At 40.5% G+C, this 16,680-nt stretch overlaps 2 protein-coding genes across 2 annotated transcripts; both read right to left on the bottom strand.

The window, feature by feature from the left end:
• Positions 1-98: 98 nt before the first annotated feature.
• Positions 99-2,761, bottom strand: vps26c (VPS26 endosomal protein sorting factor C). The gene is made up of 8 exons (XM_083909979.1): positions 2,593-2,761; positions 1,563-1,706; positions 1,304-1,453; positions 1,135-1,215; positions 903-977; positions 675-825; positions 434-586; positions 99-307 (listed from the first exon to the last, which is right to left on the bottom strand). Exons 1-8 carry the CDS (start codon positions 2,647-2,649, stop codon positions 225-227), a joined length of 894 nt encoding a protein of 297 aa, XP_083766105.1. The 5' UTR covers positions 2,650-2,761; the 3' UTR covers positions 99-224.
• Positions 2,762-14,584: 11,823 nt separating this feature from the next.
• kcnj15 (potassium inwardly rectifying channel subfamily J member 15) lies at positions 14,585-15,598 on the bottom strand (the record flags this gene model as incomplete). The annotated part of the gene is made up of 1 exon (XM_083910459.1): positions 14,585-15,598. One exon carries the CDS (start codon positions 15,596-15,598, stop codon positions 14,585-14,587), a length of 1,014 nt encoding a protein of 337 aa, XP_083766585.1.
• Between the last annotated feature and the right edge of the window lie 1,082 nt (positions 15,599-16,680).

Genomic DNA, 16,680 nt, shown 5'->3' with positions numbered 1-16,680 from the left:
GTAGAAAACGATGAAGATCAATAAATTCTGCTTTGAGGGACAAAACAACATTTCAAATGACCTCAAAGTTCTCATTTAGTAGATGAAGGCGTGTTGATCTCCACTCTCTTTATTTATTAGCCGCTCCAGAGGAGCAGATAACGTCAGATAAGACACGACAACACTGTCCCTCTGCACAGCAGCTGTTTCTGGCGGTTAACAGAGTCCAACGGTGCACTTCGGGTTCAGATTCTGCAGAGCTTCAGGGGGAAGTTCTCTGTGATCAGGTGATCGTCGTGCAGCACGATGACGACGTTCACTTCAAACTCTAAAAAGGACGGAAAACAAACTCTGTTTTTGTAATATTTCTCAAACAATTCCCTAAAAAAATGCAGCAGACGATGGCTTTAAAATGCTCCACAAAAAGTGGAACAAACAGACGAGCTTTACTGACCGACTTTGAAGTTGGTGGTCTCCAGCGTGGGGCAGGTGAAGAGCCTGGGAAACACCATGTAGATGGGGATGGAGAGGCCGTGGCAGACGTCGCCTTCTGCGATCTGGATGTTCTGGATCTCCGTGGCGTCTCGGGCGTAGCCTTCAGCGCAACCTGAACACGACACGCGCGTTTCTTTAAAAGAAAACAAAGCTACAACAGAAGAAAGATTTGTGATGTCGCCGTGGGGGCGTGTCCTCACCACAGGTCTCTACCCGCACGAGCTGCAGCTCGATACTTTTGATGGGAGCGTCCGAGTTCTCCACCAGCACCTCTCCGGTCAGAGGCTGGCTGATCACACAGTTGGTGGCGTCTAAATGTCCTCGGATCAGAAACTTGGGGAGTGAACTCCTCTGAACACAGAAAACAAGGAGGGTCATTGTTTAACTGCAACGATAGAAATCAGGATAAAAAGCAGTAGTCTCCTCACCTCTCTGGTGTTCTCTAAAGTGTCCGGAGTGACGGTGAAGTTGACCGGATTTGGAGCAACTTTAGTTTTCTGCGGCTGAAGATGAAGAGAAACGGATTCCACGCAGTTCAACGTGGCTGTGTTTTAATCTACGATCATTTTAGATTATTCCGAGACGACATAATCTCAGAACTACCATCAGTTTTTAATCTGTCATTTAATTTGACGTGAACACAGTTTCTGCTTCGCTCACCTGACAATGTACGATGAACTCACAGTTCCTGCTCAGGTCTTTGGCCAGCAGGGGGCGCTTCATGTCACAGCGCAGAGTGTACTGACAGGAGGAGACACAAACACAGCTGTTCACACTGTTGAATGATGACATCTAATGTAATCTAATGGAGTCCGAGGCCCTGACTCACCTGAATGTTGACAAAGACGCCGTGGTAGGTTTCGTACAGGACTTTGTTGCCTTTCGTGTGCAGAGGAAACTCAAAGGGAATCTCGGTCTTTCCACCAGGGATCTTTCCTGCTTTGGCCACTTCGATGTTGTTGCTGATCAGCTGGATGGGCTGCACAGGGAGGGAGGTCACGTGAGGGTTAGAAAACTGTAATTCTATTACTTACTTCTTGATCTACGTTTATTTCGTGTGAATTCTCAATTTCCACGCATGGTTTCACCTTGACCGAGTTGTAGAACGCCTCGAAGACGCCGACGCTCTTGGAGCTCAGCTGCAGGTTCACCACTCCCTCCATGCTCAGGGTGATGCCGTGGTGCTGCAACGACTCCTTACACACCAGCACGATGACGCCGGCCACCACCTCCTGCACACACACACACTGTTGACAGCATTCCAATATACCTAGTTTCTCATTAAGTGACATTTCAAGTGTTTATTACGTTTATTCCGAGATACAATGGGGTCAATGTTTAAGTGTGTATATACGTATATATATACGTATATATATATGTATACAGTACAGACCAAAAGTTTGGACACACTTCCTCATTCAAGTAAATGGAAAGGTGTGTCCAAACTTTTGGTCTGTACTGTATATATACGTATATATACGTATATATATACATATATATATACGTGTATATACGAACATACATGCATACGTATATATCAATATGTCGATAGATATGTATGCATGTATGTGTGTATATATATATATATATACGTGTATATATATATCTATACACACATACATGCATACATATATATAGACATATAGATATATATGTATGCATGTATGTGTGTATTTATATATATATACACATATATACACACTTAAACATTGACCCCATTGTATCTCGTAATAAACGTTATAAACACTTGAAATGTCACTTAATGAGAAACTAGGTCGCATTTATTTACATGTACAACTGTTTCCAAGACTATAAACTACAAATATGTGCTCATTTTATTTTATTTTATTAAATTAAACAGTGATATTGTTTTGATAGTTTTGTTTCAGACACTGAAAACACAAACACAGTCACATGACCCTGATCAGCTGTGGATCACGTGCTGAGACAACAACCATTGTCTCCTGGTTGGTTAGTCGCTGGTTATCGAGGACATTTATTTGTTTATTCTAGTGACTCTAAACAATCCTTTAACAGTCAGGTTTACTGTGATGTTCACAGCACAGACGATGCTACAGAAGCGGCTAACGTTAGCCGTCTGTGATGAGACAAACTTACCCCTTCACGATAAACTTTATTCGCTCTTTTCAGTCGTATGTCCAAAGTGACGCTCATGTTTCACAGTTACGCCTCAGACAGACATTTAAAGTGCCGGTTCCGGTTATTTATACGTGAATAATACGCTAAAACTAACAGTTCTTTTTTTACATGGATATCCGGGTTTGTTTTCCTGCCGGAAGCAACATTACCGACGCGTCCGGTTCGAGGACTTCAGAATAAAAGTTGTTGCTGTGTCCCTTGAAAACACTTCCGGCTTGAATAATTCTTCTTCCTCCTTTCAACCGGCACATTGATATCCACTACTATACCGGAAATCTGACATTTTTACTGTATAGTTTTAAAGAAATTTCCAGTTAAAAGTCCCATATTCACAGTTTTTGATTGAAAAATGATCAACTTCGAGATGGAATACAAATCAACAATTATCAAACAATTATCAAAATTGAGCTGTAACAAAAACTACATTTTCCATAAGTTCTGACCAGGTTGTGTTCAGGCCATCTAGAACAGAATAGAATGGAATCTTTATTTGTCATTTGCAACATGTACAACGAAAGTGCAAAAACCAGTCGGTGTGTCATTCATATCCAATAAAACTATAAAGACTATCTAAATAAGATAACTAATAAAACTAATAAAACTTAATCCATTCATAAAACGTTGACATCTGTTGAATTGCAAAATCCCTTAATTGAGCAGCCTGTGTTTACGTGTTTTTTGATTTATTTAATATAGTTATTGCTTTGGGGTAGAAGCTGTCCCTGAATCTGTTAGTTCTTGTCCTGAGTGACCTGTGGCGTCTATGACTGTAAATTAAATAATTTTAATTAGTACTTTGACACTTAGGTCCAGAATTTGAACCAACAACTTTCCAGTGGTGGAACATATATATTCCCATACTGGGAATTGAACCCAGGCCACCTAGATGAAAACCAGGAATCCTAACCACTAGATCATATGGGATGTTACCTAAGTTATTGACCAACAACAGCCCATCAGTCTGTCTGTCTGTCTGGGTCAATAAAACTAAAAACCAACATAACTAAAAAACCTCAAAACCAAACAAAACATTTCCGAAAACTAAACCCTCCGATGCGTGCTTGTGTCCGTTCGTCGCGTTTCAACATTCAACCTGCAAGGACTCTACAGAAAAGGGACACAGAGCCTTGAAAAAGGCTAGCTGAATTCATATAAAAAGTCACAGGTTATAATGTCGTCCAAAATTTGGCCAAAATGTGCCAAAAAAAAGTCGTACTATACTATGTCGTCCAAAATTTGACCTTTTTTAAAAAAAAAAAAAATTTTGGTCCAAAATTTGACAAAAACGTCTTACTCTACTATGTCGTCCAAAATTTGACAATTTTCTTGCAAAAAAATGTTCTGGTCCAAAATTTGACAAAAATGTCATACAATACAATGTCGTCCAAAATGTGACTTTTTTTCACAGATAAGGTTGTGAACTTTTTTTCTGCAGTTCATTTCAAAACATGTTAACTCTTTAAGTAGCGTTTTTTATGGACATATAGTTGATAATAATCGATTCATGGCGGCTGCTCAACTGTTGAAACTGCCCTCCTGTGGACAAACATGATATCACACTTATGGCTGCTCAACTGTTGAAAGTGCCCTCCTGTGGACAAACGTGATATTCCCTCTCTCCCTCCCCTCTCCATAAATGGATTTGGAATCTTCCACTTCCTGTTTGCCATGCGGAGCCAGCAGGAGCAGGAGGAGACACCCGGGAGCAGGACGAGGAGCAGCGGGGACAAACATGTGGTAACTGCTGCTTAAAAATGATCCACACATTTCTTAGATTTTCTGTTGACGCTCTGTTTACAACTGTTGTTAACATCCGACCTGAGTGATCCTGATGTCATGTGAACAGGTGTTCACATGACACCTGCTGCTAATGCTAATGCTAATGCTAACGCTAACGTCACTGCTCCACAGTAAACAAACACCTTTCATTTGTCTTCACATACAAATTATATTGTTTTCTGTTTGTTACAGAAAGACAAAGAATCCAGGAAATGTTCATCTTATTATTTTCTTTGTTTGGTCCAGAAAATATTTGAAAAATTATCTTTTTTTAATCCTCAAGACAAAAATTATTCTGTTTAATATTGCAGTAATCATTGCATTCATACTTGTTTGATATATAATATAAATAATAACATATAGCGAAAGTGAGCACTTGGCACTTTTTTAATACCAATCCCCACATATGTTTGACATTTATTTGAAAAATCAGATAAAAAAAATATATGCTAAAAAAATTAATACTTATTGTCTCTAACCAATAATAATAATAATAATAATAGTAATAATATTTCCACACAAACGGTTGCAATATTTAAAAGAATTAAATCAAGCTTTCTGATTTTACAGCTTCTTCAATGTCAATGTTTTCTGCTATTTTTGCTCCATAAAAACAAAGAAACCATTCAATCATTTTGGTTTGTGGACAAAACAAGACATTTTAGAACATCATCATTTTCCAGGTTTAAATAAACCTGATCAACATTTTCTGAATCCAGACAATAATGCACAGTTTAATCCGTGATGAAAACAATGATTAGTTGCAGCACTAGAACGAAGATAAATAGTGTCCATGTGTATTTGTTTATAGAGCAGTAAAGTAGGATTCACCTGTGATTTCATCACCTCAGACGGACGTTAACAGCACTTGTCAACAGAGCCTCTGTTTAATGTGTCTGCATTGATTTTCATTGTTTACATGTGACTTTAGTGAAAACCACATTCACCTGTTTGCTGCTTTTTCAGGCTGAAGCCAGTCCAAGTCAACTGCAGCTGTTTGGAGTTCTTCAATGTTGGGATGTTCACACACAAACTTTTGATAAACACTCATTTATATCTTTAAACACTTTAGATGATCCATGTTTCGCTCACTGCACCAAATTTGACAAAAACGTCTTACTGTACTATGTCGTCCAAAATTTGGCAATTTTTTGAAGAAAAATATATTTAGTCCAAAATTTGAAAAAATATTCATACTATACTGTCGTCCAAAATTTGACAGTGAAAAAAAAATTGTTGTTTTTTTGGTCCAAAATTTATTTTCCAAAATACTATGTTGTCCAAAAATTGACAAAAATGTCATAATATACTATGTCATCCAAAAATGTAAAAAAAATTTGAAAAAAATATTTTTAGTCCAAAATTAGACAAAACTTCATACTTTACTGTCGTCCAAAATTTCACAATTAAAAAAAAAGAAAAAGCTTTTGGTCCAAAATTGGACAAAAATGTCTAACTAAACATGGATCACCTAAAGTGTTTGAATATAAATGAGTGTTTATTAAAGGTTTGTGTGTGAACATCCCAACACTGAAGAGCTCCAAACAGCTGCAGTTGACTTGGACTGGCTTCAGCCTGAAAAAGCAGCAAACAGGTGAATGTGGTTTAAACTAAAGTCACATGTTAACATGTAAAAAATGATGTGCACACATTAATCACACACAAGTCTAATTAATGTGTGGATGATTTTTAAGCAGCAGTTACTGGACACCTGGACCCCAACTGTCTGGTGGACTTTCCAGGGAGTGAACCCCTGTCATTTTTTTATAGTTTTTTTAATGCATTTTTGGGAAAAAATTTGTGAAATAAAACATCATAACGCCCTCCTCTCATGTCTGTGAATTTCCGGGGGGACACAAGCCCAGCCCCGTTCTCCTACCACCACACTACCACCAGTGAGTAATCTCTTGGGACTGCGAGGTGGAATCGAACCAGCCACCACCTGACTGATACAACCTTACGGTTGTGAACCAAACCACTACGCCACACATCCCTGAGAGATTTGGGAGCTCTTGGTGATTTTCACTGTTCACTTTGGATGTGGAACCTTAAATGTTGGCGTATAAGGGAATTGAACCCAGAATCTCATGATCCTGATGACTGCTCCTTAACCAGTTGAGCTAACTTCATACACTTCTCTTTCATTGTTCGAACTCCTATTTACTGTTTGTGGTTGAATATTGTATTTAAAAATCAGTCAATGCAAGAGTCAACCCCATACTCACAGAAATCAGGGATTTGAACCCACAATCTTAGGACTCTGACTACTGCTCCTTAACCAGTTGAGCTAAGTCCACACTCTTTATGTAATTTTTCGAACTCCTACTTACTCTTTTTGGTTGAATCTTGTATTTAAAAATCAGTCCATGCAAGATTTGAACCCATGCTCACAGGAACCTCAGGAACTTGAGTCATTCTCTTAGTCCCGTGAGCTACTTGTCCTTGAAAGGTTTTTCTTAAAATGTGAAAGTCTTTCGAGAACCCATGACTTCAACGTGTTGAACTATATAATAACGTCCGTCCGGCACAGACAGCCAAACAGTTAGTGTAATGGTTTACACACTTGTCTTTGGAGCAGGAGAGCAGGGTTCAATTCCCACTTGAAACAAGTACCTTTATGCATGGCATTTTTCTCCCTGTGTGACTGGCACACACACACTGAAGTCTGGTTGTATGACCATCAACACTAACTTTGGGGGTGTTGTGGCGAGTGGGTGTGGGGGGTAATACACAAACACATGGAGAACATGCAAAACCACGTGCAGGAAAGCCCATGTTCCAACCGGGATTCGAACCCTGGTCCAAAGACAAGACTGTAACACTCTACACAAGAGTGCTCAACCAGGTGAGCTATTTGTTCTTGTGAGATCAGCATAAAATTTGGAAGCCTTTAAATATCAGAACATGACTTCAACGCGTTGGACTATTTGATGACGTCCGTCCGGCACATGCAGCCAAACAGTTGTGTGGTGGTTTACACACTTGTCTTTGAAGCAGGAGAGCAGGGTTCAATTCCCGCTTAGAACAAGTACCTCCGTGCATGGAGTTTTGCATGTTCATTTGTGTATTACACCCCCCACTCCCCCACAGTCTTCAATGTGTGTGTGTGTCAGTCACACAGGGAGAAAAACTGCATGCTTAAAGGTACTTGTTTCAAGTGGGAATTGAACCCTGCTCTCCTGCTCCAAAGACAAGTGTGTAAACCATTACAGTAACTATTTCGGTGCCTATGATGGACGGACGTTATCAAATAGTTCAACACGTGGAGGCATGTTCTGTTATTTAAAGGCTTACAAATTTTGTGACGATTTCACAAGCACGAATAGCTCACCTGGTTTAGCACTCTTGTGTAAAGTGTTGCAATCTTGTCTTTCAACCAGGGTTCGAATCCCGGTTGGAACATGGGCTTTTGCATGTTCTCCATGTGTTTGTGTATCGCGCACACGCATTGTTCGTGTGTGTGTGTAAGCAAAGTTAGTGTTGATGGTCATACAACCAGACTTCAGTGTGTGTGTGTGTCAGACACACAGGGAGGAAAACATCCAAGTGGGAATTGAACCCAGGTCTCCCGCTCCAAGACAAGTGTGTAAACCATTACACCAACTGTATGGCTGCCTGTACCGGACGGACATTAAGATATAGTTCAACATGTGGAGGCATGTTCTGTTATTTAAAGGCTTCCAAATTTTAAGGAAAAACCCTCAAGGACAAGTAGCTCATGGGACAAAGAGAATGACTCAAGTTCCTGAGGTTCCTGTGAGCATGGGTTCAAATCTTGCATGGACTGATTTTTAAATACAATGTTCAACCAAAAAGAGTAAGTAGGAGTTCGAAAAATGAAACAAAGAGTGTGGACTTAGCTCAACTGGTTAAGGAGCACTAGTCAGAGTCCTAAGACTGTGGGTTCAAATCCCTGATTCTTGTGAGTATGGGTTTGAATCTTGCATGGACTGATTTTTAAATACAATATTCAACCACAAACAGTAAATAGGAGTTCGAACAATGGGAGAAAGAGCATGAAGTTAGCTCAACTGGTTAAGGAGCAGTCATCAGGATCATGAGATTCTGGGTTCAATTCCCTTATACGCCAACATTTAAGGTTCCACATCCAAAGTGAACAGTGAAAATCACCAAGAGCTCCCAAATCTCTCAGGGATGTGTGGCGTGGTGGTTTGGTTCACAACCGTAAGGTTGTGTCAGTCAGGTGGTGGCTGGTTCGATTCTACCTCGCAGTCCCAAGAGATTATTCACTGGTGGTGGTGTGGTGGTAGGAGAACGGGGCTGGGCTTGTGTCCCCCCGGAAATTCACAGACATGAGAGGAGGGGGTTATGATGTTTTATTTCACAAATTTTTTCCCAAAAATGCATAAAAAAAACTATAAAAAAATGACAGGGGTTCACTCCCTGGAAAGTCCACCAGACAGTTGGGGTCCAGGTGTCCAGTAACTGCTGCTTAAAAATCATCCACACATTAATTAGACTTGTGTGTGATTAATGTGTGCACATCATTTTTTACATGTTAACATGTGACTTTAGTGAAAACCACATTCACCTGTTTGCTGCTTTTTCAGGCTGAAGCCAGTCCAAGTCAACTGCAGCTGTTTGGAGCTCTTCAGTGTTGGGATGTTCACACAGGAACTTGATCAACACTCATTTATATTCAAACACTTTAGGTGATCAATGTATAATTAGACATTTTTGTTCAATTTTGGACCAAAAACTTTTTTTCAAAGAAATTGTCAAATTTTGGACAAAATATATTTTTTCAAAGAAATTGTCAAATTTTGGACGACATAGTATAGTATGACATTTTTGTCAAATTTGGTGCAGTGAGCTAAACATGGGTCATCTAAAGTGTTTAAAGATAAAAATGAGTGTTTATTAAAAGTTTGTGTGTGAACATCCCAACACTGAAGAGCTCCAAACAGCTGCAGTTGACTTGGACTGGCTTCAGCCTGAAAAAGCAGCAAACAGGTGAATGTGGTTTTCACTAAAGTCACATGTTAACAATGAAAATCAATGCAGACACATTAAACAGAGGCTCTGTTGACAAGTGCTGTTAACGTCCGTCTAAAGTGATGAAATCACAGGTGAATCCTACTTTACTGCTCCATAAACAAATACACATGGACACTATTTGTTTGTTCTAGTGTGTGGATTGGTATTAAAAAATAACAAAATGAATAGTTCAGTCCACTGGATGGTGCCAAGTGCTCACTTTCACTATAGATATATATATATATATCAAACAAGTAGGGATGCAATGATTACTGCAATATTAAACAGAATAATTTTTGCCTTGTGGATAAAAAAAAAAAAAAGAAGACATTTGAGAATGATCAATTCCAGGTTTGAGAAACATTGATAAACATTTGTCAAACATTTTCTGGACCAAACAAAAAAAATAATAACATGAACATTTCATGGATTCTTTGTCTTTCTGTAACAAACAGAAAACAACATCATTTGTATGTGAAGACAAATGAAATAAAAGGTGTTTGTTTACTGTGGAGCAGTGACGTTAGCATTAGCATTAGCATTAGCAGCAGGTGTCATGTGAACACCTGTGATCAGATCACTCAGGTCGGATGTTAACAACAGTTGTAAACAGAGCGTCAACAGAACATCTAAGAAATGTGTGGATCATTTTTAAGCAGCAGTTACCACATGTTTGTCCCCGCTGCTCCTCGTCCTCCTCCCGGGTGTCTCCTCCTGCTCCTGCTGGCTCCGCATGGCAAACAGGAAGTGGAAGATTCCAAATCCATTTATGGAGAGGGGAGGGAGAGAGGGAATATCACGTTTGTCCACAGGAGGGCACTTTCAACAGTTGAGCAGCCATAAGTGTAATATCATGTTTGTCCACAGGAGGGCAGTTTCAAAAGTTGGGTAGCTCAACGAACGCTACTTAAAGAGTTAACATGTTTTGAAATGAACTGCAGAAAAAAAGGTCACAACCTTATCAGTGAAAAAAAGTCAAATTTTGGACGACATAGTATAGTATGACGTTTTTGTCAAATTTTGGACCCAATTTTTTTTTAAAGGCACATTTGGTGACATAGTATGTCGTTCTTGTGAAATTTTGGACCAAAAATGTTTTTTGCAAGAAAATTGTTACATTTTGGACGACAAAGCATAGTATGACGACGAAAAAATGTTTTTTTAAAAAGGTCAAATTTTGGACTACATAGTATAGTATGACTTTTTTTTGTCACATTTTCGCCAAATTTTGGACGACATTATAACCTGTGACTTTTTATATGAATTCAGCTCTAAACACTATGATGACAATCAAAACAAAGGCACAATAATGCTAATATGATAACATTCGTCAGCAAGACACATGAGCTAGCCTTTTTCAAGGCTAGCTTCCTGTGTCCCTTTTCTGTAGAGTCCTTGCAAGCGTTGATTATGAGATGGAAATCCTCGTTGAAATCGATGTTGAAATGCGACGAACGGACGCAAGCACGCAGTGGAGGGTTTAGTTTCGAGAGGTTTGGTTTGGTTTTGAAGTTTTTTAGTTTTGTTGGTTTTTAGTTTTATTGACCCAGACAGACAGACAGACACACATGTGTAGTTCCTTACCTTCAGTGGGATTCGAACCCACGATGCCTTGCTTTGAGAAGCGACGTCCTTGTCCACGCGGCCATTTTCAGCGCTGGTGAGCGCTCTGACAGAGACGAATGATCAGAGTGAAAGAGGAGGAGAAAATGTCAACAAAGCCCAATTTGATCATTGAACTTATTTAATGTGTTGGACATCACAGTGTCCCCGTCAGGCTCTGCTGTGCCTACAATCAGCTGATGGGCTGTTTTTGACAGAATCAAACGTAAATATGGGATTAAATGGTGCATATGGGGTTGTATTTTATTTCTTATATCTTGCCTGAGGCTGACATCGGCCCAGTTGTTGTTGATCACAGCAACAGCAGTCAATCAGCAACCAACAGCACCAAGGTCAAGGACATAGGTAACATCCCATATGGTCTAGTGGTCAGGATTCCTGGTTTTAATCCAGGTGGACTGGGTTCAATTCCCAGTATGGGAATATATATGTTCCACCACTGGAAAGTTGTTGGTTCAAATCCTGGACCTAAGTGTCAAAGTACTAATTGGGGAGGCAATATCACGTTTGTCCACCTGAGGGCACTTTTAACAGTTGAGCAGCTCTACATGTAATATCACGTTTTTCCACAGGAGAATATACAGAACATAAAATGATATTAAATCGTAGAACATTCCAAATGTATAGACACGGAAGGGAGCGGTGGACTGTACCAAGTCACTGTGCAGGAGCAGCGCCACCTGAAATAATCAACGTTGAAATGCTGCCATCTGCTGGACGATCTGTTCTCCTTCATCTTTTAAAAGCCGCTGAAATTATCCACTTTTAGTTCTTAAAATATTATATATATATATTATATTGATTATATTAACAGTATCAACATAGATCGTTCATTTCATACGTCGTGTGTAAAATGTCACAGTTGTGAGTCTGTTACTGTAGAGAGTGGATCAAAAAAAGGAAATTTTGCTCAACTGCTGAAACTGCCCTCCGGTGGAAAAACGTGGTATTACATGAAGGTGAAATTTTGCTCAACTGTCGAAACTGCTCTCCGGTGGACAAACGTGGAATTACATGAAGGTGAAATTTTGCTCAACTGTCGAAACTGCTCTCCGGTGGACAAACGTGGAATTACATGAAGGTGAAATTTTGCTCAACAGTCGAAACTGCTCTCCGGTGGACAAACGTGGAATTACATGAAGGTGAAATTTTGCTCAACTGTCGAAACTGCTCTCCGGTGGACAAACGTGGAATTACATGAAGGTGAAATTTTGCTCAACTGTCGAAACTGCTCTCCGGTGGACAAACGTGGAATTACATGAAGGTGAAATTTTGCTCAACAGTTGAAACTGCCCTCCGGTGGACAAACGTGGTATTACATGTAGGTGAAATTTTGCTCAACAGTTGAAACTGCCCTCCGGTGGACAAACGTGGTATTACATTTTGAGGAATAATGGCTGCTCAACTGTCGAAACTGCTCTCCGGTGGACAAACATGGAATTACATGAAGGTGAAATTTTGCTCAACAGTCGAAACTGCTCTCCGGTGGACAAACGTGGAATTACATGAAGGTGAAATTTTGCTCAACTGCTGGAACTGCCCTCTGGTGGACAAATGTGGTATTAAATGTAGATGAACTTTTGCTCAAATGTCGAAACTGCCCTCCGGTGGACAAACGTGGTATTACCTGTAAATGAACTTTTGCTTAACTGCTGGAACTGCCCTCCGTTGAACAAACGTGGCATTACATGTAGGAAATTTTGCTCAACAGTTGAAACTGCCCTCCGGTGGGCAAACGTGGTATTACATGTGGGAAATGTTGCTCAACTGTCGAAACTGCCCTCCGGTGGACAAACGTGGTATTACATGTAGATGAACTTTTGCTCAACTGTTGAAACTGCCCTCCGGTGGACAAACGTGGTATTACATGTAGGTGAAATTTTGCTCAACTTCTGGAACTGCTCTGGTGGACAAATGTGGTATTACATGTAGATGATCTTTTGCTCAACTGTCGAAACTGCCCTCCGGTGGACCAACGTGGTGTTACATGTAGGAAATTTTGCTCAACTGCTGGAACTGCCCTCCTGTGGACAAAAGTGGTATTACATGTAGATGAAATTTTGCTCGACAGTTGAAACTGCTCTCCGGTGGACAAACGTGGTATTACATGTAGGACATTTTGCTCAACAGTTGAAACTGCCCTCCGGTGGACAAACGTGGTATTACATGTAGGTGAAATTTTGCTCAACAGTTGAAACTGCCCTCCGGTGGACAAACGTGGTATTACATTTTGAGGAATAATGGCTGCTCAACTGCTGAAACTGCCCTCCGGTGGACAAACATGGTATTACTTACTTATACTCACTATACTATTACTTTTTTGGGTGATTTTGAACAAAAGTTATTTTTTATTTTTTAGTTTTTTTTACATTTAGTCAATATACTATACTAGGACATTTTAACAGTTTATATTTAGTGAGATTTGTGTCCCTTCTCTTTTTTGCACGACACAAAAAAACCCTAACCTTTTTGCCAATGTCAGTGTATTGTGTCGCTGAATGCTTTTGAATAAAGTAGCCTGTGGTACAGAAACGAAAATGTCACCCTCTCTGGTGAATGAAACATTGTTATGACCAGACACAATGGAGCAGCAGTCACATCAGGTGTCACTGTTGCCACAACAGCAGCTCAAAGCTATAGAATAGTTAGTTTGTGAAGCTGCAGGTCGAACGCGTCGTCCTTGAAACCGCTCTGTTCAGTCACCTCATCACCATTTCCACATAAAACAAAGCTCGGTTTGTTGTACGTATTTTTCCAAAATGTGAACAAAATAACAATCCCTCACTTCAGATATTTACTGAATGAGGAAACGTTTATTTACAAAACAAAACCAATCACTTCCATCTAAATGTGTCACCACATCTAAAGCATTATTATGTCATCTTTCTTAGTAACATGTGACCAAACCTACAGTTTCAGTAACAGCAGCTGTAGACGTGGAGTCTTTTTAAAAAAAATAATAAAATCATCTGAAGTTCCTCTAAGTTTGAAAAGATTCATCCTAAGAAAACCACCGTCCAGCAATTTACAATATTGCATTAAATGTTGATCCTGTCATGTTCACTTCATGTTTTTAAAGGAGTCGTCTGCTGCTTTGTGATCAGTGTTTTACCCATAATCCCACATGGTCATTGTGTGTGTGTGTGTGTGTGTGTGTGTGTGTGTGTGTGTGTGTGTGTGTGTCCTGTATACAAAATGGATGTGATTTTCAGGTTTGAAAATTGTCGGGAGAATGAAAGTAGCAGTTAACCACCAGGGGGCGACTTCACTGATTGCAAAAACAACACATTTGAATGGAAGTGTATGGGAGTTCCCACTTGAATTAATAAGTTATTATTATTATTATTAATAATAATAATAATAATAATAATAATAATAATAATAATAATAACTCAAGCACGAGCTTCAGGTCTTCTTCAATAGCACATGGTGTCAATTTTGTAAAAAACAGTGAGTGGACAGTCGTGTGACTGACGTTGTTCCTGAGCAGAGACGGACCACGTTCGCCGATGTTTCTCAAAATCAGGATATTGTAACACATCTATGCTCATCACTCTCTCTTGTAGTCCTCCTCCAGTTTCAGCTTGTCCGCGTTGTTTCTGAGGAAAGCCGCGTCGTTGCTCATCTGCACCTTGTCAAAGAAGTTGAAATCTGCCACGTAGCGGCCGCCCGTGGTGCTGAACAGCACCGGCTTGAACTCGTAGCCCCAGAGGATTTCCTTGGGGACGTAGGAGGTGCGGCTCTGACACGTGGCCGCCGTGGACTCCATGGTGGCGTTGAGGGTGACCAGCAGCTCAAACTCCTGGGTGTGGAGGTTTTCTGAGGTCAGTCCTGACAGAGGACTCTGCTCGTCCAGGATGTGGTAGAAAATGAGCGGCAGGATGAGGAAAGGACACTCTCCACTGGAGTCCATGTGGAAACCAACAGAGGTCTGGTGGACCTGAGTCTTCTCGCCCTCCTGAGTCACATGCGAGTGCAGGAGCTTCCCTGTGAGCTGACACTGGATCAGGAGGCTCTTCCTCATGTTTGCCACCCTCACCATCAGACACAGCTTGCCCTGACGCTGGCAGATCACCGCCAGCTGGCTGAACTTGATGGTCTCCGCTCGCTTCTTGGGCCGGGCCAGTTTGGCGAGAAAGGCCCCGGTGACAAAGATCTCGGCGAGGCCGGTGATGACGAGCTGAGCCACCAGAGTGAAGATGGCCAGCGGGCATTCGTCCGAGATGTAACGGAAACCGTAGCCAATGGTGGTCTGCGACTCCAGGGAGAAGAGGAAGGCTCCGGTCAGCGTCTGCACGTTGACCACGCAGGGCGCGTGCGTGGCGTTCAAGTGCTCCTCAAAGTCTCCGTTGCCCATGCCGATGAAGTAGAAGATGACGCCGAAGATGAACCAGGTCATGACGAACGTGGAGGCGAACAGAGTGAGCTTGTAGCGCCACTTCATGTCGACCACCGTGGTCCAGATGTCGTGCAGGTACAGCTTCACCATGCCCTCCACGTTGTCGATGCGCACGTTGTTGTGTCCGTCCTTGGACACGATTCTGCGCTGTGTCTTTTTGATCATGACGCTCTGGGTCGATGCAGCCGCGTCTTCTGCAGCTTCACTTTTATACTGAACTGACAAAAGACAAGAATTGGTGATTATTGTCATTTATTTGCTAAACTAGGAACTACAGTAACTCCATTGTTTTGATGTTACAAGACCATGGAGACAAACTGAGACACATTTGCACGCCTGTATTTTCACAAATATCACATCAGGGACTGTTTTTGCTATAAACTCTTAAACAAATCTACAGAAGTGAAGCATTATCACTGCCTACAAGCTGTGAAACAATGAAACCTGTCTGTCCAGTAGCAGCAGCAGCGTCACGGTCATTGTGGCTAAAACACAGCGTCCTGTACGACGACAATAAAACAGTCCCACGGGAGATTATTAATGACGTGTTTCTCCTGTTGTAAAGCACCCGACACTCTCTCTGGCAAAGATAAAGTCTTTCTTAAAGGGGGGTTATGAAAGTGTTCCAGTGCTGTGATCACCTCATTTGCATACATCACAGATAGATATCATGTGACCTCGACGTATAAAAATTGTAAAAGAACAACAGTGCAGTTACAAAGGACAGGAACGTCATAAAGTGTGTGCAGGAAACATTTAATGACATAAAAACTGCTTCAGATTAACGTGATTAATGTGTGCAACCAGTAAAGCGTTTTTAAAAGTAGGAAAATATGTCTAATGCAGTTCTAAACAGTTACAGTGGTAATAAGATGACAATATTACTGTATTAATAGTAAGATATGTTGAAATTAATATCCAGGTAATGGCTTGGAAATAAGATTTAGTCTAATAACTTTACATGAATATGTTCCAGATTTGATCGTTTCCACATTTTACCCTCGTTATTACCAAATTATTACTGTAGAAATAAGCTGGTATTACCTTAATTTTACCTCCCTGTTATGACTAAAACTTTAACTTTACTACAGCTTGATGAAAAGAACACTCCGACAAAAAACAACCCTGTGTTCCCTCTGACAAAGTTGAAAGTTAACCTTGTAGTGAGCCATTAGCAGGAGCCCAGGGGGGCCGTAACCTTAAAGAATCCCTTATTACTTCAGTTAAATATGTATATAGTATATTAT

The sequence above is a fragment of the Microchirus variegatus genome, assembly GCF_963457635.1.
Source record: "Microchirus variegatus genome assembly, chromosome: 2".
Taxonomy (NCBI): domain Eukaryota; kingdom Metazoa; phylum Chordata; class Actinopteri; order Pleuronectiformes; family Soleidae; genus Microchirus; species Microchirus variegatus.
This window is presented reverse-complemented; position numbering and strand designations above follow the sequence as displayed.